The 23011-nt window shown below is 54.0% G+C and overlaps 1 protein-coding gene across 2 annotated transcripts in view; it reads right to left on the bottom strand.

The window, feature by feature from the left end:
• The window catches only part of GRK5 (G protein-coupled receptor kinase 5), a 248779-nt gene that overhangs the window by 5337 nt on the left and 220431 nt on the right, over positions 1 to 23011 (bottom strand). For both annotated transcript variants that reach the window (XM_025397143.1, XM_025397144.1), the window contains 7 exons: positions 20298 to 20361; positions 19203 to 19343; positions 13907 to 14097; positions 10634 to 10671; positions 8294 to 8383; positions 6557 to 6765; positions 1982 to 2119 (listed from right to left, as the gene is read on the bottom strand). In XM_025397143.1, the coding sequence (XP_025252928.1) occupies positions 1982 to 2119; positions 6557 to 6765; positions 8294 to 8383; positions 10634 to 10671; positions 13907 to 14097; positions 19203 to 19343; positions 20298 to 20361 (871 nt within the window). The remainder of the gene's footprint in view (positions 1 to 1981; positions 2120 to 6556; positions 6766 to 8293; positions 8384 to 10633; positions 10672 to 13906; positions 14098 to 19202; positions 19344 to 20297; positions 20362 to 23011) is intronic.

Genomic DNA, 23011 nt, shown 5'->3' with positions numbered 1-23011 from the left:
CTTTGCCACACCCCCAATCTGGGCGCCCACATCCTCTCCAATTTCGGACATCAGCCCAGTGGCACAACCATGATGTTCATGCAGTCATGCTATGTGGTTTCCTGGAATACCAAGGAGTGGCCACTCCCAAAGCCCTCGACACCGAAAACAAACAACAAATAAACGACACACTCCCTGCACGTGGCGCTTCTCACAATAGTGACTCTCAACCCTGGCTGCACGCTCAGATCAGCTGGGGAGGTTTCAAAACTCCCGAAGCCGAAGTCTTACCCCAGCCTCCCTGGGGGCTGGGTCCAAGGCGAGTGTTGCTCATGCTCCCCCGCGGTTCCCCAGGCAGCCAGGGTCGAGAGCAATGCTGTGATTACCATTCTCCCCCTGCCTGCTCAAGCTCATCTGGAGATTGAGTTTGCCGCATTCAGTGACTTTCGCTTTTTTTTTTTTGAGATGGAGTCTCGCTCTATCGCCCAGGCTGGAGTGCAGTGGTGCAATCTCAGCTCACTACAACCTCTGCCTCCTGGGTTCAAGCGATTCTCCTGCCTCAGCCTCCCGAGTAGCTGGGATTATATGTGCATGCCACCATGCCCGGTTAATTTTCGTATTTTAGTAGAGATGGGGTTTCACCATGTTGGTCAGGCTGGTCTCAAACTCCTAACCTCAGGTGATCCGACTGCCTCAACCTTCCCAAGTGCTGGGATTACAGGCATGAGCCACCGTGCCTTGCCCTACTCTTTACATTCTCAGTGGCCCCCGTGTTTCTCCAAAAAGCATTCCCTGATTACCCATCACACTGATGCCATCCCTGGCCGGACAGGGGCTGTGGTATGGTTGCCATGGATACTGATCTGCACCCAGCAGCTTCCCAGGCCCTCTGCTGTCCCACAGGACCAGGGGAACCCCACCTACAGGGGGTGCCAGAGTTCCAAGGACGGTCCCCACCTGTCTCCACTCAGGGCGGTACTGGTAAGTGATAACCACTGGTTCTGGGGGAGGGGGATGCAGAGGCCCTGATTTGTACCATTTGCAAATTGCTGCTGTGCAGATGCTACCACTGGGATCTACTGTAAGCTGCCGACGCAAAGCCACTGGACACGGAATTGGGAAGAGATGTGCATATGAGCTCTCCGGAGACGCAGTAATTTGCCTGCAGCACACCACTGCTCCCACGGCCTCCACAGCCCCGGCCCAGCCCCCACCGCCGGCAACGGGTCATCTGTGGGAGCGTGGCAGGAGCTGAGACACAGGCCTTCCTGGCTTCTGACTCCCTGACTTTACACAGAGCAGGCCCCGAATTCACAGCTGGTATCCCACACAGATTACCCAGCCTCTGCCTGATCTGCCTCTCTTGGGCCTCTGATCCAGCTGAGAGCTCACGATTTATTGACCATGCAGGGGACTTTCAAGGACAATTCTACCTCAGCAGGAATCTTGCCTCACACACCGACTAGTGGCCCTGGGGACCTCCTGGGAAGACATGACTCCCTATAATGTAAGCTTCTGGGGGAGGGGCCTCTTTTGTTCCTGCCTGGCCCAGAACCTGGCGTCTACAGTAGGTGCTCAATGCATGCACGCTGGTCAAGCTGAACTGAACGTGGTGGCCCTCAATGCTCTTGGAAGCATTCCCCATTCAGTTCTTATTTCACCCTCAAATCTCCCAGGCAGGTGGGAGGCGTGAGTGTTACTGGCTTCACTGGTCAGGGAGGAAACTAATGCTTAGAAGGAATCTGTCCAGGACTCCCAGACCCGGGAAAGTGCCCAAGTCTTTGGAAGCCAGTGTGGGCTCTCTGGCCCATGCCTCTTCTGCACTGCCTGGCGTGAAGTTCATCTGCAGCTGAGGCAAGGAGTGGCTGGGAGGGGACTCTTTGGTCCCCACAAAGACACGATGTGCCCCACACTCTGCACCAGCTCACTGTGAAGCAGCATTGGGGGGCAGCCCTGGGTACCCTGCAAAGGGAGCTGCTGGGGGCTGGGGGGTGCTACTCACGTCTGGAACGAAGGGAGGATCCAACATCCCGGCTTCTAAGCGCTTGAAGTTCATGTTCCTGAAGAAGGGGTGTCTCTTGACCTCTGCAGCCCCCTCCTCCTGGCAGCCCAGCCTCTGCTTTGCATCTTTGGTGAGCAGCTGAAACAGAGAGAGCCCCATGAAGCCACTGGGCCTCTCCTCCTGTCTGAACCTCCTGCCTCCACAGTGTCTGTGCCACCCAAGACATGCTGCCCCACCCTGCAAAGGTCTCGCTTCAGGGCTGCCTCTGAGTCTTGGCATGCATCTGTGCTCACACCTTCACAGCCTGGCTAGATGCCTGATGGACCAGGGGAGCAGGAATCTTGTGTTTCTCCCAGGACTACAGACCTCGTTCCTGGGTTATGGTGGGCACTCATTAATGGGTGTTGAGTCAATGTCACCTCTTCTGTGTAGGGTAAGCAACAAAAGGCAAGGACTGCATCGATAGCTCTCTTTTGTTCACGTACTCGGCTCATTTGCAGACTTGCACCTCCTGGGTGCAAGCCCCTTCCTGACAGAGAAGACACTGCTGAGGGACTTGGCCTCTAGGAGTGCTCAGACTCATGGGGGGCTAATCATGCTCAGAGGACACATCAAGGTGATACAGATCGGCACCCCGGGGCCAGGAGGCATGACTGGCTGCCAGCTGGAGGTCAGGGAGCTGCATGGGGAAGGGGTATTTGAGTTGAGTCTTGTAGGACAAATAGGCTTTCAAGGTGTGGGTGTGGGGAGGGGTACACAGGTAGAGGGAACTGCACCAGCAAAGCAGAGTGGCAGGGCGTGCAGGGTGTGTCTGGGGAATATCCAAAACACGTTTGACTTAGCAGGAGGAGGGTGCGGAGGTCGGCCAGGGGGAGGGGCTGGTCGGGGGAGATGATGGAGGATCAGAGATGGGTCAGGGGGAGGGGCTGGTCGGGGGAGATGATGGAGGATCAGAGATGGGTCGGGGGAGGGGCTGGTCGGGGGAGATGATGGAGGATCCTGAAGGCCGGGTCGGGTGGTAGGATTTTCATCTGGAGGTAGAAGGAGCCAGGGATGGCTGAGGTAGGGGAGTGTCTTCATCAGAACCAAGAGGCAGGAAGGTTACCAGGAGAGGAAGAGGCTTTGGGAGCAGACACCCGGGTGAGATGGGATGTGGCTGTGAATGAGGCCAGAGGGCTGGACCCGCGCAGGGGTCCTCGACTGGCCGTGGCAGCCACATGACCACAGGGCTCCGGCCTCTGACCCGCACTCCTAGCGCCCCAGCCTCATGATTCTCTCTTCTCCTCTGCCCTACTGAGCACTGCACCTGTATGCAGTTGGTGTCTACTAAATATCTGCGTTGTGGCTAAAATTCGGAGCAGCCTGCATGGGGGGAGGGGCGCAGCCTTGTTTTTTCCCAGTGCCCCGTGCACTTTGCTCATATTCATCCCACGTACACTTCCTGCTGGCTCCTGTGGGGCAGGCGCTGCACTGGCTGGGGACGCCGGGAGAGTGAGTAGCCACATTGGCCTCCTGGGTCTCAGGGTCTGGAGGGGCTGCCCCCCAAACAAAGGAATCGAAGGTGGCACCAGGGCCAGCACCAGGTTCCACCCTTGAAAGGACTAAGCAGAGAGCTCAGTCGCTCACAGCGTCGCCCTCTAATGCCCCCACGGACCGCCAGGCTGGCGGCTCAGGGTCTGGTGCTCATGCCTCTGCTTCTCTCTCTGGGGGCTTCACTGTTTAACAAAGGCTCAAGCATTGGGCTGGGCTGGGCTGGGCCCAGGCACTGCACTGTTCTAAGTAGTCCTCAGAGGCAAGTCTCCTTCCGCAGAGGCTGCAGTGGCTGGCCAGGAAGGTGGCACAAACGAGGGCGAGAAAGGCGAGGGGTGGGCTGGGAGAGTCGGGCCAGGCTACGCGTCAGCTCCTGCCAGGTGGGACGGCAGCCAGGGCCTGAGGCTTCTGCTTTTCAAGAGAAGCCAGAAAATCCAGGTTATTATATGAAATCTCCACATTTTTAAATCTTGGCAATGAACCTACCATTTACTTCTTTTGAAACACCCTGTGCAGGTTGAACCAAACACCCCTCATATGTTGCCGTTTGAAACCCTGGCATCCAGTCAATGGTTTGCAGCCATGTCGTCAGGTAAGGAGTTTGCAACCATGCTATCAGGTGGACACCAGGAGAAGTAAGAGGAAGAGAAGGTGTGAGCTGGGATGGGTGGGGCAGGCAGAGTGGGCTTCCTGGAGGAGGAGAACAGATGGGCTGGAAGGACAAGTGAGACCAAGATGGTTGAAGGGCAAGAGGGAGCTGGAGCGGGGGCTAAGGCCCAGGGCTGGGACTGAGCAGGGGCTTGGGGAAGATGGAGGCTGAGGTCTGGGCCCATGGACTGGGCTCAGGGGACAAAAAGGTGAGATATGTGAATTTCTGGGCTCCAGAGAAGGGGGAGCGGCTTCTGTGGCTGCTAAGGTAGAATGGGGGACAGACCTGGGGGCCAGAGACCAGCTTCCTCGCCGATTGTGGAGGGGCCCTTTTAGGTAGGCCGGACTGGAGCCACCAGAGCCTAGAAATAGCCCTGTGAACCCGGGGCCTGTGAGCTCTCCTGGCAAGTCAGGCTCTGCAGTGTCCTGAGCTGCCGCCAGCTGGAGGGGACACGGTAGGTCTGGATGCCAGAGATGCTGCAGTCAAGGGCGTGAAGGAGGCCTAAGACCAGACTCCCAAGACCCAAGATCATTTGTAAGGGAAGCTGCAGCAAGGCCAGAGGCTTCCAGAGGACAGTGGTTTTGTACCCACCGGACAGGTCCTCTGGGAGCAGCAGGCTTTCTCTCAGTGTCCACCAGGGGGCAGCAGAGGGACAGCAGTGCCCTGGTCCGGGGTGCAGCAGGAGATCCCAGCTCCAAAGCCAGGGGCCAAGGTGGGTGACTGGGGTCCGGGGGTGAGACTGGGGCCCTCTCCACCTCGTCATCCTCTTAGTTTGTCCCATATCCCTGCTGAGATCTCTCAAGACCTGCTTCTCTGATTGCCTGGCCCTGACCTGGGACATTTGGTGATGCTCTGTCCACGGCTGTCTGACCCCATCTTTCCCTTGTCTAGTTTTGTCGCACCTGACAGGTATCTCCCAATGAGACAGCCAAGCATGGCTCGCACCCACGTTTCCATGTACTTGACCAGTGCTGCACTGCTCCTCTGGTTCCCCCACCCTAGCCCTGGCTGCGATGACCATGTGGCTTTCTCTGAGGCCCCAGCTGCACGGCGGGCCAACAGCTGTGGGGTTAGGGTGTGGGTCTGCTGTACACACAGGCCTTCTTCCCACAGCTCTGTGAGGTGAGGATGAGGTTGGTGACAGGAAGGGGCCGAGGAGAGGTGTTTGGCTGCAGGAGAGGGGCCTCTGGGGTGAGGAGCCGAGCCAGACCCTCCTGGGGCCGCTCGCAGTGTAGCCTCAGGTCTTCCTGAGCAGAAGCATTGCAACTTTTAATCAACTCCCGGGCCTGCTGCTTCCTAAACTCCGGGAGCTGCCTGGGTTGTCAACGCACACGCTGAACCTGCCCCCAAAGTCGCTGAAGATGTAGAGGGGTGGGAAATGTGGTTCCCGCTCCCAGACTCGGCCTGCCCATCTGTGGCTCCGGGTACATGGGGCTCCAGGGAAAGAAGAGGAAGTCTGTGGGCTGGCAAGTGTGGAGCTGGGTGCTCTGGCCCTTCCTGTCCCTGTAAGGCTGGCATTAGAGGGCAGCTGCTTGCAGTGGGGCTGCCAGCACAGCTGTGCTGGGGACCATAAGGAGGAGGGCCCCAAGGGGGCACGGCTGGACTTGGGGGCTGAGAGCCAGGCCGGAGCAGGAAGTAGCCATCTCCCCAAAAAGCCACTAGTCCTGGTTCCCAGGAAAGGGCCTGAGGGCCGGCGTCGGGGGGCCCAGGGGCAGGGCGGGCACGGGCAGACTCCACTCCCATATCCCCCACTTCCAGAGGCTCCTGTCACTCCTTTATCTGGCTTCCAGTCCCCACATCTGGCCCCACCCACCCAGCTTGTGTAATCGTCACTCCCACCATGCCCTGCCTTTGGGTGGGTCAGACCTCACTATCCCTAGACCCTGCCACGCAGGAGCCAGGCTGGCGTGACCAGCAGTCCATCTAGTGATGGAAAACTTTGTTATAAGATGTTCAAAGACTGCAATCATCACCCCCACCCCCTGCAGCTCTTCGTCTTAAACCAACACCTTGGGATCCAGAGGTGGAGGGAGCAGGAGGCCCAAGGGCAGGGGCAGGGGCTTGACTCAAGGTTGCTTTGTGTCTAGCTCAGACCACCGCTTCTCCGCCCTGTACAGACCCCCACAGGCTGGATGTGAGGGTGTTCCACACTGTTCCCCTCACCCCCCTTCCCTTGCTTCCTGGGTGTCCCTGCCCTACCCAGACTTTCTCCTGGAAGCCTCCGCTGACCACCCCAGTCCGCAGCAAGGAGTGCCCTCAGCTCTAGCTTGGTGGGCTGCACCCCCCACCACACCCTAGCATGCTCAGATCCCTGTCCCTTCAGCCAGCGTTTGCCGTTTTGGGGACAGACTGGGGCCAGGCCCAGGGAGGGTGGCGTCTGGCCACCAGGAACTCACCATCTTGCAGATGGACTCGGCCTCCTCGGAGAACTTGCGGGAGTACACCTCTTCGGTCTCCAGGACCCGGCGGTCCACCTCCTCCCGCTTCACCTTCTCCTTGCGGCCGCGGAATGGCGACTGGCCCTCGATCATCTCATAGATGAGGCAGCCCAGGCCCCAGTAGTCGGGGCTCAGGCCGTACCTCTGGTTGTTCAGGACCTCTGGAGCTGGAGGCAGAGGAGAGGAGAGAGGAGTGAAGAGTGGGGAGACAGCTGGTGGCGCTGCTCACTGAAGGCCTGGAGGTTCATGGCTGGGACAGTGGCCGCCACCAACTCCTACTCCACCAACTGCTGTGAATACCACCTCCTCCAGGGAGCCTGCCCTGATGACTCTCCTCTGTGCCCCCGAAGGACTCTGATTGTAGCTTTAGAACTCTGACCACTGTGGATGGAGGTGTCCTGCACTCTTGATGTCCCCTTGCCTAGAACATGAGCTACTTTATTCACTACTGTAACAAGTACGACACCTGGCACAGAACAGGTGCTATTGGTATATTTGTTTCAATGAATAAAGGTGTATCTACTCAAATTAAAGATGATCTTAAATTTATCTGTAATTCAATCTCTTGCTATGTCTTCTCTACCACTTTGATAAAGTGAATTACAGATTCACCATAGAAATACAAAAAAGATAGTTCTGCATCATCAGCACGTATGTCTGGAGGGAAATGCATCCACACACGTGCTGGGTTGCACACGAGAGCCTGGGCAGACAGATGCATGGAGCACTCTGCAAAAGGAGACCCAGGCAAATGCACACACAGGTAGGCAGATCTGTCATCCACCCATCCATCATCTATCCCATCCATCCATCCATCCATCCATCCACCCATCCATCCATCCATCCATCCATCCATCCATCCATCCATCCATCCACCCGCCTACATCCCTATCAATTGTCGATCAGCATTCACGTGGGCACACACACACTTACACACAGACACATACCCCACAGGTTGCCAAATGTCATGCAATCTGAAAAGGGCCCTCTAGCACCAGAGACAAGGTACACCTCCCATGCAGCTGCTGTTGGCACCAGCCTGACCAGAGGGTGGCAGCGTGCCTGGTCCTCGGAGCTCTCTGGGGCCCCTGCCTCTCAGGAGAAGGAGGGTAGGTGTGTGAAATGCACAGGAGGAAGCCCAGGGCGTGCCCCAAATTCGATGGGGGATTCTAGGGCACAGGACTTAACTCTGGGTCTCTTCCCTGCAACCCCCAGGACTCTGGTCTCGGAGCAGACTAAGGCAAGGCGTCAGGAACCGAAGGCTGCTCTCTACTGGAATCACGCTCGGTGATACCGCAGCTGTGCGCGCCTCTCATTTGGGGGCTCTTCTGAATTACCTCCTTCCTCTCAAGGGTCTCTCCTCCTAGACCTCTGCTTCAATGTGGCCTCCCCTAGCAGCACTGCGTGCGAGGCCCCGACCCCTAAGAGTGGCTTGGCTTTGGACACAGGTGGGGCTGGGACCTGGGAGTGCAGAGAGCTCAGAGCAGTCATCACATCTGGGGCCCTTGTGCTCCTCCTCCCCCTGGCTAAGGCCGTCCCCTAGCAGCCCCGCAGAGACTGTGGCTCTGCGTGTGATCAGCAGTGCACAAAGAGGCAAGAGGCTCTGCGGGCAGGCTCTGGGGGCTCGGCTGGCGGTGAGCAGGGGTGGCCCCAGTGGGTATCGGGGTGCGTTGACAGAGGCAGCCCAGCACTCACCCATGTAGCCAACAGTGCCCACCCGGCCGCGGATCAGGTCTCCCTCGGGGATCTTCACAGCCAAGCCCAGGTCTGAGATCCTAATGTGGCCTGAGGGGGACAGCAGGGTCAGTGGGTTCCCAGGACAGCCGCATGGGCGCCGGGCCTTGCTGTGTGCCCATGGGCAAGGCACACGAGCTCTTGGCACTCTCTGTCCAAGGATAACAGGGACCCCAATCTGCCATCCCAGGGTGACCACAAGACCCTTGGGAGAGTGCAGGTGTGGGAGGACACAGGAAAATGCCCACTCTTCAGGAGTGGAACATAAAGATGCAATAGGATGCCTGGACCCGGCTGGACGTTGACCGACCTGCCTAGTCAAAGGCTGAATGGGCCTCTTGGACGGCTGAGGTCACAGAGGATCTTGGCTGGGTTCTGGGATTACTTCATGGGAAAAATGTGAGGTCTTGCTGGCATTCTGCAACAATTTGCTTAAGGGGAAAACACTATAAAACAATTTGGGAAGCAGCTCCCAGGCCTGCCTTGCTGGTCTCTGGAGGTTGGTTGTTTTTCACTTTAGAGAAACTAGAAGGGAAAATGTCTGGTCTGACCCGGCAGAGCCTGGAGATGAATCTGAGCTCACAGCCCAGCACTGACCCGAGAGCGGGAGATGCCGAGCTGAGCTCCACTTCGGTCTTTGTCCCTCCCGCGGCCCACCTGGGCAGGGTCACAGCCACAACTTACCCCTGCAGGAAGGAGCACGTCCCCTTCCCTTCCCTGCCTATGGGCAGCAGGGCCCCATCCCCACCCCTCCAGCCTAGATGTCAGCAAGGGCCAGTGTTGAGACCCCGTTAGGCTGTAGCTGCGTGGACTCCCTGGCTCGGTGGGAGCTGACAGTCAGGACAGCAGAGGAGCAGGGGTGGGCTTCGTTCTGAGACCAAGGGAGGCACTGGGCTCCTCCAGAGACGGCGGCAGGCCTGGGCCCTCCGACCGCCCCTCCACAGGGCAGTATCCCATGCAGACCTCTCTTCAGGTCATCAGCGACCTAGTTTCTCCCCTCCCTCTACTGGGGACTGCCAGGGTGTGGGGCCTGCTGGCAAAAGACCCAGTTTCTGCCCTCGGCTTCCCACTGATGCTGCTGGGTGACTCTGGCAGGATGGCTCCCCTGAGGCTCAGTTTTGTCATCTGTAAAATGGGCACAGAGATGCTGTCTTAACCTTCTCTGTGCAGGTGGGAAGATCTAGTCAGATCAAAGGTGTGGAAATCACCCAAGCACAGTGGCTCACGTCTGTAATCCCAGCACTCAGGGAGGCTGAGGCGGGTGGATCACTTGAGGTCAGGAGTTTGAGACCAGCCTGGTCAACATGGCAAAACCCCCTTTCTACTAAAAATACAAAAATTAGCCAGGCATGGTGGCGCATGCCTGTAATCTCAGCTACTTGGGAGACTGAGGCAGCAGAATAGCTTGAACTCGGGAGGTGGAGGTTGCACTGAGTTGAGATCACACCACTGCACTCCAGCCTGGGCAACAAGAGTAAAAGTACATCTCAAAAAAAAAAAAATAATAATAATAATAATACAAAAACTAGCCAGGTGTGGTGGCGCATGCCTGTAATCCCAGCTACTTGGGAGGCTGAGGCAAGAGAATCACTTGAACCTGGGAGGCAGAGGTTGCAGTGAGCCGAGGTCATGCCATTGCACTCCAGCCTGAGCAACAGAGTGAGACTCTGTCTCAAAAAAAAAAAGATATAGGAACTATTTTCCAGGTGTGAGGCTACACAGCTATGAGGGTTACTGTGCTTGTTCTTGCTATTCAGTGCCCACAGCCAAGAGAAAATAATGATGGTAATGCACAAACATAATGCCTAAGACATTTACAGCTGGCTAGACTGACGAGCAACTCCCTCTCAAGCTGTCGTGTAGGAGCCTCGCCACCACCCTCTTCCCTCTGGGTGGGCAGGGCAGGGCAGGATGCTTTGCTTCCATTTCACAAACAAGATGAAAGGTGGAGAACTTAGTGGAAGTTAAGTATTTGCCCAGCGTCTCTGAAATTCTAGACTCCTTGCTCAGTGTGCTGTAGAGACTGCGCCTGGCCAGAAGTTATTTTAACACTTAGAGCCTTATGATCAAAGGGAATTTTAAAAACTCTGAATTTCTATGTCTCTCTGAACACTGCCTGTTCACCAAGCAGGAGCTCTGTCCATGCTCACAGCTTTCTCTCTTCCCCAGGTACCCAGCACTGAGCAGTGGGAGTGGGGCCTGTGGTCAGTCTCCCCAGCTCTCTCTGAGAATCCCTGGGAGGCCCTTTGCTTTCTCTGGGTTGCGACGCTCACCTCAGCTATCGAGTAGGAAAAGACTTACCATAATCATCTAACAGGATGTTCTCAGGTTTCAGATCTCTGAAAGGAAAAACAATGAGCATCAGAGTGTGGGCATTCTGGGCAGGTAGGATGCACTGCCATCTGGTTGACCCCTCGGGCTAACCAGGCCTAAGTGGCCACAGGGTGTTTCCTTCCCACCTTGTGGCTCAGGCTGTCCGCTTTGAGTCAAAATGATCTTCAGCTCATTTCTCTCCTTCCAGTAATTTAAAGCAACACTGCTGTTTGCCATAGGCATTTCCCAACCCTGGAGAGTGACTGGGAAAGTTAGGAAAAGGCCAGTCATGGCCCCTGTTCACACATCAATGACTCTAGGGCTGAGGATACTTCTGGTAGGGTAACAGAGCCCCTCCAAGGCTGGGAAGACCCTGCAGGTCTCAGGAAGCCCTGAAGGCAGAACAGGGCCTGGAGTGAAGGGAGCTGCACAATTGGGAAGAGAGGATCGAAGGGGAGAAGGTGGGGGTATGGGAAAAAGACCCCCTTTGGGATGGGGCCTGCAGGAGACTGGCACACTCCCCAACTCCAGCTACACTACAACGCTGGAGAAAGCACAGCCACAGGGCACGGCGTAGGTGTGGCTGCCTTATCCTGTCCCTAACGTCTCTTCTCTTGATGATGGAATCTTGCTCACAAGAAGGGGAGCCTCTGCATTCCCAGGATGGGGGGAGAGCCAGCAGAGGAGCTGGTTTTATAGGAAAAAGTCTTCCCCATGGGTAAAAGAACAGCCAACAGGAGTGTGTGCAACTCATTAAGCCATGGGGCGAACAGTACACAGGATCTGGATGGAGGCTCCAGTTCTCAACCACTCAGCTTTGTTTATTTAACTGATGGCAGCTGTCCTCATGCAGAGTGGTTAATGTACCCAAATCCAGCCAGTGAGCCTCATCAAATGATAATTGGTGTTTGTATATCCTTATTTATCACAAAATACTTTTGTTGCTGTTGTTATTTAAACGGCATTCTTTTGATGTGTTAACAATTCCAAATAAGGGCAGGAGCCATCATCTCAACAAGCCGGCTGCCAGCAGGCTAGCAGGGCAGCTCACTAGTGGGCACTGGTCAGAACCGAGCCCAGAGAGAGGCTGTGGCGAGTGGTCACAGTCAGGGAGGAGGTACTGTGGTTCTTTTTGCCCCTGGAAGAAGAGAAGCTGGAACTTGGAGGGCTTTCTTTTCTCTTTTTAAATAAAAGGCAATCAAGTAGAGAATTCTTTGTCCAACCCTTAGGGAAAATTTTCCGACTCTTCACTTGAATGACAACAAAATAGAAACAGAAATGGGGGATGGTATGGGGGGAAGGCCATGTCATCAAGACCATTCTTTCTTGTTTTCAAAACCTTCCTGGTCCCAAGATGAGCTCCACTGTAAAGGTCTTCAGACTGGGCTGTGTGTTGGGGTCTGCCAGGACCAAGCAGGAGGTTCCCTCCTGTCCGAAGTTTTAGGGCTTTGGATTTCTTTGCATCAGGATGCTCTGTCCTGGCATCTTTTGGGATTGCCCTCCCACCTCCCCCTTCTCAATAACTCTTCTCCCAAGTTACAGAAGAAAAGCAGCTTCCTGCCCTCCCGAGTATGACTGTAGTGACCCACTCCAGATGTCAAAACCCCCGGTTCCAAAGGACTGATTAGAAATGAGATCTACTTGGCTGGGCACAGTGGCTCACGCCTGTAATCCCAGCACTTTGGGAGGCCAAGGAGGGTGGATCGCGAGGTCAGGAGATCAAGACCATCCTGGCTAACATGGTGAAACTCCGTCTCTACTAAAAATACAAAAAATTAGCCGGGCGTGGTGGTGGGCGCCTATAGTCCCAGCTACTCGGGAGGTTGAGTCAGGAGAATGGCGTGAACCCGGGAGGAGGAGCTTACAGTGAGATCGCACCACTGCACTCCCGCCTGGGTGACAGAGCAAGACTCTGTCTCAAAAAAAAAAAAAAAAGGAAAAGTTATTTTATTTTATTTTGAGACAGAGTCTTGCTCTGTCACCCAGGCTGGAGTGCAGTGGTCATCTTGACTCACTGCAATCTCCAGGTTAAAGCGATTCTTTAGCCTCAGCCTCCCAAGTAGCTGGGACTACAGGCATGTGCCACCACGTCCAGCTACTTTTTGTATTTTTAACAGAGACAGGGTTTCACCATGTTGGCCAGGCTGGTCTCGAACTTCTGACCTCAGGCGATCTGCCTGCCTCAGCCTCACAGAGTGCTGGGATTACAGGTATGAACCACCACACCTGGCCAGAGAAGTTGTTTTAACACTTAGAGGCTTATGGTCAAAGGGAATTTCAAAAAAACTTGTGTGTATCCATATATTTGTTTTAGGGCCTTCTGGTCAAATGGAATTTCAAAAACTCTTATATGTATCCATATATTTGTTTCAGAGATGTACGCTCATCAATGAAAGACTTTCAGGCAAAAAATATTATTAACATTCTGGGGGGATGGAGAGAGTGAAGGAAATGATAGAAAATTCCTCATCACTAAAGAGCTTTCTGTGCAGTTTTTGGATAAATGCAGGTGCAAATCAATTCGCTATAGCAACTAGAGATTCCACTGGATCCCTTGAAGAGTGTAATGTAACTGCTCAATTTCAATATATCAAAAATTGTCACTATTTTCAATATGATGGAATATTTCAAATGTCTACGTAAAATGCAGTGTCACAGAGATTTTCAAAATTCTTTCAGAAGGACTGGGAGAAAAATGTGAAGGGCACTGCTCCTTGTGAGTGGAATCTGGACCCCTGGCCCTACAATGTCCAGGTCCCTATAGGATTGAGGTCGGGGGGGGATAGGGGGTGAAGACCAGAACAAGCTGAGGACAGTGTGGGGTGGGACAATGGGCCACTCTATTCTGCTTGCGGGCAGTGACCCCACCCAAGTCTTCCCAGGGCTGATCCCAGATAGTGGCCACCAGGCCCCTTCTGACCTTCCCTGGGTGCTGGGATGGAGGCAACTGGAGGGAGCAGTGGTCACGGCCCGTTCTCCTTGACTTGAAGGAGTAGTCAGTTTCGAGAACATCATTTCACTTGCTTGACTTCCCTAAACTTTGGAGGCTGGAGAACATGAGCCGGAGGGTGGCGACCTCGCTTCCTCAGTGCCGGGGGCCCCAGGTTCCTGGAGTGGAAAGTCTGTTCGACTCTGCACCCTCCCCTGGTGCTGACCAGGGCTGATTCCCAGAGCGATGGCGACCACCTGCCCGAGGGTGCGGAGGCGCTGGCCCCACCCTCTCGGACTTAGACTTGGAAGGCCTCAGTGCCCTCCACTCACCGGTAGACGGTGTTCTCGCGGTGGAGGTCTTCTAAGCCGCAGAGGATCTCTGCCGCATAAAACAAGGCCCGCTCCTCCTCGAAGCCGGGGTTGCCCATGTTGTAGATGTGGAACTTCAGGTCGCCCCCGTTCATGATGGTCAGGACCAAGCACAGCGCATCCTTGGTCTCGTAGGCATAGGCGAGGTTGACCTGGGAGCGCAAGAACAGTGCCACGGGGAGGTCATGAAAATGGCCACTCACTTCCGCTTCCCTCCTCAGGATCCTGGGAACTGGGGTGGGAGGGAACAAAGGAGCCTCACCCTGCTCCCCTGCACCCAGATGGCCTCTGCAGTGACCCTGTCTACGGCCTCCTTGGCTGATAAGGGGCTCACACCAGCTCCTCCCATTCAGTGGCTCAAGGTGAGAAGACCAAGGTGGGTAGGACAGGCTGGCACCCCGACCTCCCAGTGAATTCAACAGGATGGCGTCTGTGCTCCCTCCACAGAAGCACATGTGTGCATCAGCTGCAGAAGACTGGATGGTGCCTTGTTGGCCAGTCAGAAAAGCAGGGCTCACCTGCCCTTCTAGCTGTGGAAGCCATTATCACAGGGCCAAATGAAGGTGAGCTGGAGGGGCAGTGGGGCTTTGGGAAGTGGAACACAGCCTGGTAAAGGCTTTCTCTTGCATGCAGGATGTGCCTGGTTGATATGGTTTGGCTCTGTGTCCCCACCCAAATCTCATCTCGAATTGTACTCCCATAATTCCCATGTGTTGTGGGAGGGACCCGGTGGGAGATAACTGAATCATGGGGGCAGTTTCTCCCATACTGTTCTTGTGGTAGTGAATATGTCTCACAGATCTGATGGTTTTATAAGGGGAAACCCCTTTCATTTGGTTCTCATTCTTCTCTTGCTACCGCCATGTAAGAAGTGCCTTTCGCCTTCTGCCATGATTGTGGGGCTTCCCCAGTCACGTGGAACTGTAAGTCCATTAAACCGCTTTCTTTTGTAAATTGCCTAGTCTCGGGTATGTCTTTATCAGCAGTGTGAAAACGGACTAATAGAGTAAATTGGTACCAGTAGAGTGAGGCAGTACTGAAAAAAATACCCAAAAACGTAGACACGACTTTGGAACTGGTAACAGGTAGAGGCTGGAACAGTGACGGGCTCAGAAGATAGGAAAATGTGAGAAAGTTTGGAACTTCCTAGAGACTTGTTGAATGGCTTTGCCCAAAATGCTGAGAGTGATATGCATAATAAAGTCCTGGCTGAGGTGGTCTCAGATGGAAATGAGGAACTTGTTGGGAACTGGAGCAAAGGTGACTCTTGTTATGTTTTAGCAAAGAAACTGGTGGCATTTTGCCCCTGCCCTATAGATTTGTGAAACTTTGAACTTAAGAGAGATGATTTAGACTATCTCACAGAGAAATTTATAAGCAACAAGGCATTCAAGGGGTGACATAGGTGCTGTTAAAGACATTCAGATTTATAAGGGAAGGACGACATAAAGGTTTGGAAAGTTTGCAGCCTGACAATGCAATAGAAAACAAAATCCCATTTTCTGAGGAGAAATTCAGGCTGGCTGACTAAATTTGCATAACTAACAAGGAGCTGAATGTTAATCCCCAAGACCATGGGGAAAATGTTTCCAGGGCATGTCAGAGGTCTTCACAGCAGCCCCTCCCATCACAGGCCCAGAGGCCTAGGAGGAAAAAGTGGTTTTGCAGGCTGGGTCCAGGGACCCTGTGCTGTGTGCAGCTGAGGCTGAAACAGGCCAATCTAGAGCTTGGCTGTGGCTGAAACGGGCCAATCTAGAGCTCGAGCCATGGTGGAAACCCCAAGCCTTGGCAGCTTCCATGTAGTGTTGAGCCTGCGAGTGCACAGAAGTCAAGAATTGAGGTTTGGGAACCTCCGCCTAGACTTCAGAAGATGTGTGCAAACACCTGGATGCTCAGGCAGAAGTTTGCTGCAGGGGCGGGGCCCTCATGGAGACCCTCTGCTATGGCAGTGCAGAAGGGAAATGTGGGGTCAGAGCCCCCACACGGAGTCCCTACTGGGGCATGGACTATTGGAGCTGTCAGAAGGGGGCCACCGTCCTCCAGACCCCAGAATGGTAGATCCACTGACAGCTTGCACCGTTTGCCTGGAAAATCTGCAGACACTCAATGCCAGCCCATGAAAGCAGCCAGGACGGAGACAGTACCCTGCAAAGTCACAGGGATGGAGTTGCCCAAGGCATCAGCATGATCTGGATGTGAGACATGGAGTCAAAGGAGATCATTTCAGAGCTTTAAGATTTGACTGCTCTGCTGGATTTTAGACTTGCATGGGGCCTGTAGCCCCTTTGTTTTGGCCAATTCCATCCATTTGGAACAGCTGTGTTTACCCAATGCCTGTACCCCTATTGTATCTAGGAAGTAACTAACTTGCTTTTGATTTTACAGGCTTGTAGGTGGAAAGGACTTGCCTTGTCTCAGGTGAGACTGTGGACTGTGTATGGACTTTTGAGTTAATGCTGAAATGAGTTAAGATTTTGGGGGACTGTTGGGAAGGCATGACTGGTTTTGAAATGTGATGTCATGAGATTTGGGAGTGGCCAGGGGTGGAATGATATGGTTTGGCTGTGTCCCCACCCAAATCTCATCTTGAATTGTACTCCCATAATTCCCATGTGTTGTGGGAGAGACCTGGTGGGAGATAATTGAATTGTGGGCAGTTTCTCCCATACTGTTCTCGTGGTAGTGTATAAGTCTCACGAGATCTGATGGTTTTATAAGGGGAAACCCCTTTCACTTGGTTCTCATTCTTCTCTTGCCACTGCCATGTAAGAAGTGCCTTTTGCATTCCACCATGATTGTGAGGCCTCCCCAGCCACGTGGAACTGTAAGTCCTTCAAACCTCTTTCTTTTGTAAATTGCTTGGTCTCCGGTATGTCTTCATCAGCAGTGTGAAAATGGACTAATACACTGGTCCACCTGGCAAGGGGCCACCGAGAGAGGGGTCTAGTCCTCTGCTGGTGGAGTCCAGACACCCAAGGCTCTGTGAAGCAAGGCCATGGTGGGGCGGCAGGGGCAAATTATGCCAGAAGGTAATCCTTCTCCATGTAGGGAGGTGGCACACATGAAACCCGGCCATTGAGGGCCAGGCTAGGAACTGGCTGTGCCATAAAACTGGTGCATCAACATCAGCTATTTTTGAGGAGAGGAGACAAAATGACAGCTGAGGATGAGTGAGCTCATGGGGACCGTGCTTCTGCTGCAACGGCTACAGCTATCACCTTCCTCCCACATCTGCCCAGGTGATCACTGAGAAAGGGCTCCAGGAGGTGACACTGTGGGAACTCCCTGCCAGGGGCCGTGGATGGGGCACAGTTAAAGAAGGTGCAGCCATCGTGACTGAAGGCTGTTAAAGACGTGCCGCCCAGCTTTGTGAGTCACACGATCCTCTTCCCCGAGCAGGACCCACCAGCACCATCCGCGGCCAGAGCCAGCACCATCCCTTCAGAGACAAGACTCCGCAGGCAGCATCCAGGGCTTCCTGCTGAAGGGGCTGGTGGTGGGGAGGAAGGTTCTGGACTCAAGGAGGCCCGTGGCTGAAATGATGGCTGGAGTTAGCCTCATCCGCCTCATCTCCACATACCATGGCACTGCCCACACCTGCACCCCAGACAAGGCTGGCAGCTGAGGGTGGCCTGGGATGAGATCCAAGATGCAAACTTCCATCCTCTTGGACTGCCACTGGTCTGTAGTGTTTTTTGTTTGTTTGTTTGTTTGTTTTACAAAGTCTCACTGTCGCTCATGCTGGAGTGTGGTGGCACGATCTCAGCTCACTGCAATCTCTGCCTCTCAGGTTCAAGTGATTCTCATGCCTCAGCCTCCCAAGTAGCTGGAATTACAGGCGCCCACCACCATGCCCAGGTAATTTTTGTATTTTTAGTAGAGATGGGGTTTTGCCATGTTGGCCAGGTTGGTCTTGAACTCCTGACCTCAAGTGATCTGTCTGTCTCGACCTTCCAAAGTGCTAGGATTACAGGCGTGAGCCACCGTGCCTGGCCCTCTAGTGGTTTAAAGATGGAAAACAATTTCCATCCATGGGGACTGACTATACGGATTATGCTTTATCTCTTCAGGAGAATGATGCCCAACTTTAAAAGGGGCATGAATTAGAGGTCTGGATGGAGAAAAAGATCTACAATGTAAGGGAAAAACATTCCTCCATAAGAGGTACAGAAGATCCCATTGGCTAAAAATAATAAAGCCTGTACATGAATAAAACATGTCTGGAGTGATTAATCAAAGAGGGAAGCTTTTCGTTTTATTGTGTATCCTTCTGTGCTGTTTAAATTTTTACCTTGTGTATATATTATTTTTAATGTATGCATGTATTTATTTTTAGAGATGAGGTCTTGCTGTGTCACCCAGGCTGGGGTGCAGTGGCATGATCATGGCTCACTGCAGCCTCCAAAGTCCTGGGTTCAAGCAATCCTCCTGCCTCAGCCTTCTGAGTAGCTGGGACTACAGGCATGTACGACTGCACCCAGCTTTATTTTTTATAACAGCATGTAGCAGAAGGTATTAGAGCTGACCAAATATCCATGCACTTCACATTTCCCAGCCTCCCCTGAAATTAACTTGTCTCTGTGTTGACTGGTTCTGGCTGGCAGACTGTGGGTGAAATTGAGGAACATCTGTCCAGTAGAGGCAGTGGAAAGTCTCTGTGTGGAATCCCTAGCACTCACTTTCAAGGCTCCAGACGGGGCAGCTGTTAGATGGAGGTGGTTGACCCAATCTGATTGGACTTCAGGTGAGTGACAGATGAACCTCTGCTGTATTCAGCTACTTAGGGTTTGGGGCAAATTTGTTACCGCAGCAGGGCCCAGCCTAGACTGACTAACACAACGTACACAGACTTGATAGTGCCATTCCAGGATGCTGGTACTAAGGTCCCCAACATGATGGCACCAGCCTAGAGGGTCTGTGGAACCCACAGCTCCCAGGTTGGGCCCAGGTGAACTTGCTTTTGTCCACTGAGGAGTTTACAAAGTGGTCCAGGAGAACAGAGGCGTCAGTCTCACACACAGCAGGGAGGCAGGCACTGGCTGGCTCTGGGGATGGGACAAAGCCAGCCACAATCGACCACAAGAGGCCTTGTGATGGAGGACTGTCTTGCTGCCTTTCTGTAGCTCAGCCCTGTCACTGGCATTCCCCTTCCCTGGGGTGGGGACCTGCCGCATTAGAGGACCACACCCTTCTGGAGGGAGGGAAGCCCCAGTCCACAGAAGGGCGAGCCAGTCACTGGGCCCAGATGCTCACTCACCACAAACTGACTGTTGACCTTCTCAAGGATCTGCTTCTCGTTGAGGGCCATGGACTCCCCTTTCCTCTTTTTGATCCTCTTCTTCTCCAAGCGCTTGCAGGCATACATTTTACCCGTGGCCCGAACCTGGCAGGCACAGACCTGCAGTGCAAGAAAGAAACCAGGGTGGCAGGAGCACTGTGGAGGCCTGTCTCTAGCTCCTCCAGGGCCGGGACCACAGGGCTCCCAGGTGGAGAATGGATGGGGTCAGAGCCGGCCCTGCCTGGCTTCGTGGGTGCTCCAGGCTCCCAGGACCCCATGATGCCTGGCCTGGGACCCACGGCTGTCCTGGGCCCTTGCCCTCCCTCCTCCTCCCCTTCGAGGATTCCCAGTCCTGGAAGGGGCAGAATGAGCCACTCACACCAAGGCTTAGATAACTGACTGGGGCCCCAAGTACTGTCCCATTCCCAGGGCAACTGAATTTTCTCCTAGAGGCTGCTGGTAGAGAAGTTTGTTTTGGGAGTAGGTGATAGGAGATCCTCAAGAACCCTGACTTTATAATCCAGATAAGTGGGAACCAAAGCATTTGGGCTCAAGTCTTAGTTCTGTGCCACATTTTCTGCGTGCCTTTGGATGGGTCACCTACTCATTCTGGACCTCAGCTTCCTGATCTCTAAAATGGGAATAACAAGTTTTGCCTCACGTGCTGGGAAGATCGAAGATCGGATAATGTACAACGAAATCTCGAATCTTGCATGACAGCGTCATCCAGGCACTGAGCAGCCAAGGTTGCCCAGCCTCCTCATGCCCTCACATCTCCTCTCCACACACAACCAGGGCGGCCCATTTGTCCCCTGCAGGCTGGACCCTGCCTGAGGCTGGTGGGAGAGCCCCTCTGTCTCACCTGCCCAGCTCCACACCCTCCTTCCACCTTAGACACACCTGATAGCCCCAAGGCCACTGACTCTCCCCCACCCTCACTGCCCCCGGGGCCCACACTGAGCCACTGGCATCCCAGGGGGACCCCTGCGCTGACCCTTTAGGTCGATCCAGAAGGGACAGAAAAGGTGACTTGAATATAAGAACTTTCAATTAAAAACGTGAATGTTCACTCACCTCCCCGAAGCCCCCTTTTCCCAGCACTCGGTACTGCCTGAAAGTGTTTTTGGTCACCGGTTGCCTGGAAGAAAGAAGAGTCCCACACTGCACACTGGTCTCAGGGTGCCAAGACTCAGAATCCACAGGAAACAGCGGCACATTGAGAGCAGCTGGGGTGGGGTGTAATTCCAGGAGCCCCACAGCAGCCCCAGGGACCCCCCCAGGAATCAATGCTGGAGACTGGACCTTCAAGGACTTAGTCTGAAGCTGAGTGTTCAAATCCCAAGCCTCCCGGCCCCCAGCCCCCTGCAAGCTGGGGGATGCACAGGCCTCGCTTGCTCAGAAGGCTTGAAAAATGTGAGCACAGAGGTGCTTGACCACACTTTCCACGTGGTTCTCCTCTCTCTGCAAATCATGTGGTGAAACTCAGAAGTAAGCTGTGCCTTCTGTGCAGGGAGGGGTGGGGGCCAGGCGCCGCAGAGGACCAGCGGCCCACAGAGGACATGGAGGAGGTCACAGGCCTCCTTACACCTGTGCATCTCAGCCTGCCCAGCAGGATGGCAGTGCTTCCTGTCCTGGGCACAGCCTATTCCTTCCTGCGGGCACTCCTGCTGCTGGCCCAGGAGACCTGGCCTCAGGAGGGGGCAGAGGCTGCTGGTCTTCAAATCGTGTCCTGGGGATCTTTACCACTGGTTCCCAACCTTTCCACTACTGAGGACCCTTTATTATATTTCCCACACAGATGAGGAACATGAGAAGATCCTGCCTGCCAAGATCGGACTGGAAGTAATGATCGCCTTGCGTCTTCCGACTCCTCATTTTAACGAGCCAAAGCCATTTATGACATTGAATCAGACAAAACTTCTGATTATGAGGCATGATGGCACTTTTTGGACTAAACAAAGACATGGTCCCATCTAGTTGCCATAAAGGACATCCTGGTGCAGAGGGCTTGTGGTTTGCATTGCTAGTCTGTTTGGCTACAGATAATCAGCTTAAAACGTGAAAATTGGCTCTTGGCTCTCCAGGACTATTTTTGAGCACTGCCCCTAAACTCCTCAAAAGTCCCGACCAGGGCAGCGGTTGGCTAGAGGCTGAACAGGGCCAAAGAACTGGGTCAGCTGAGGATGACCAGGGAGCCTTCAGTTCCCCAGCAGCTCTTGAACGAATGAGTCTTTCCTGGAAATCACATCTGCGGCACTACAGCCGCACTCTGAGGACGGCCCCGAAAAGCCAGGGTACTCTCTGGCACTCTGTCTTGAATTTGCATGCCACGGCTCACTTCTCCCTTCAACAGTGCTTTCTCAGGACGCAGGGCCCAATCCTCACCGAAGCACACAGCTGCCCTCTGCAGGTCTCCCGCTCTCCCGCACAGGAGCAGCTGGGCAGCCAAAGGGAAGACCTGCCACACGCCTGCCTTTACCATGTGGCCCTGGGAAGCCTTCCCTGCAGCCGCCCCCGAAACCACATGAAGGCTACCCGCCTAACAGTTTACGATGCATGGAGGAGAAACGGTTGGTCAGCATCTCCAAAGAACTCCTCTGCTGGGTGAAATGAGTGGAATGCAAGTTCCCAGGAATTTCTTGGTTAACCTTGGGAGGAAAAAAATCCCTTGACTATTTCAGCAGTGCAGCACGAACAGGGCAGGATCTTGTGCAGGGTGCTATCCATTATGTAGGACATTCATTCCTAGGCCAAGGTCCTGACCTACAGGCTCCAAAAACTTAATGCCTTCAAAAGGGTGAACTCTTAACTTCTTTGCAATCAGGCCACAGATTAAAAAGGACAATTTCTCCATTTCATGTGCTTGGTGCAGATGAGAAAAAGGAAAGCCAGTGACCACTGACAAAGGCTGCTATGGGAACTGGAGTGCTGGGTGGACCAAGGGCCGAGGACTTGGGAGGGGGACTCTGGGTTCAGGTTCCAGCCTTGCCAGGCGCTTGCTGAGTGGCCCAAGGCTGCTCCAACTCCTCTGAGGAAAATTATCATGAGAAGGCCTTACATCCTGTGGAGGGCTCTTTGTAAACTGGTGTTGTGTCAGATGTCATTATTTGAATTCCTAGGAATAAAGGACATACCCTGCTCTGGGGTCTCTATAGTAACAATACCTGCTGCTCCAAGCATGCATGGGGGCTTGTATAATCTTCACACCAGCTCAGGGAGCAGGCATCATTATCATCCCCATTCTGCAGATGAGAACACGGAGGCTTCAAGAAGTGAAATGAGTTGCCCAAGGCCCTGGCTGGTAGTGGTGGGCTGGAGTTGGGGTCTAGGCAGCCCATGCTGCGTATCCTGACCCCACACTGCCACTCTGGGAAGGTACGCACAGATTGGGGTTGTGTGTTTCACAGCCAGGGCTCCAGAATGGGGCGTGGGCATGGTGAACACAGTTCCACTAGACTGCCCTGTAATTGTTAGAATCAGGACTGACCCTCCAGCAAGAGTTGGCTGTTCCTCCCAATATCAGACCTGGTGAAGTGGGGCTAATGGCAGTGATGCTGTTGATGGCGGTGATACTGATGATGGTGGTGATGCTGTTGATGGCAGTGATGCTGTTGATGGCAGTGACGCTGACAATGGCGGTGATACTAATGATGGTGGTAATGCTGTTGATGACAGTGGGATACTGATAACAGCAGTGATGCTGATGATGGTGGTGATGCTGATGATGGCAGTGCTGCTGATGATGGTGATGATGCTAATGATGGAGATGATGCTGATGATGGTGGTGA

This window comes from Theropithecus gelada, chromosome 9 (assembly GCF_003255815.1).
Source record: "Theropithecus gelada isolate Dixy chromosome 9, Tgel_1.0, whole genome shotgun sequence".
Taxonomy (NCBI): Eukaryota; Metazoa; Chordata; class Mammalia; order Primates; family Cercopithecidae; genus Theropithecus; species Theropithecus gelada.
This window is presented reverse-complemented; position numbering and strand designations above follow the sequence as displayed.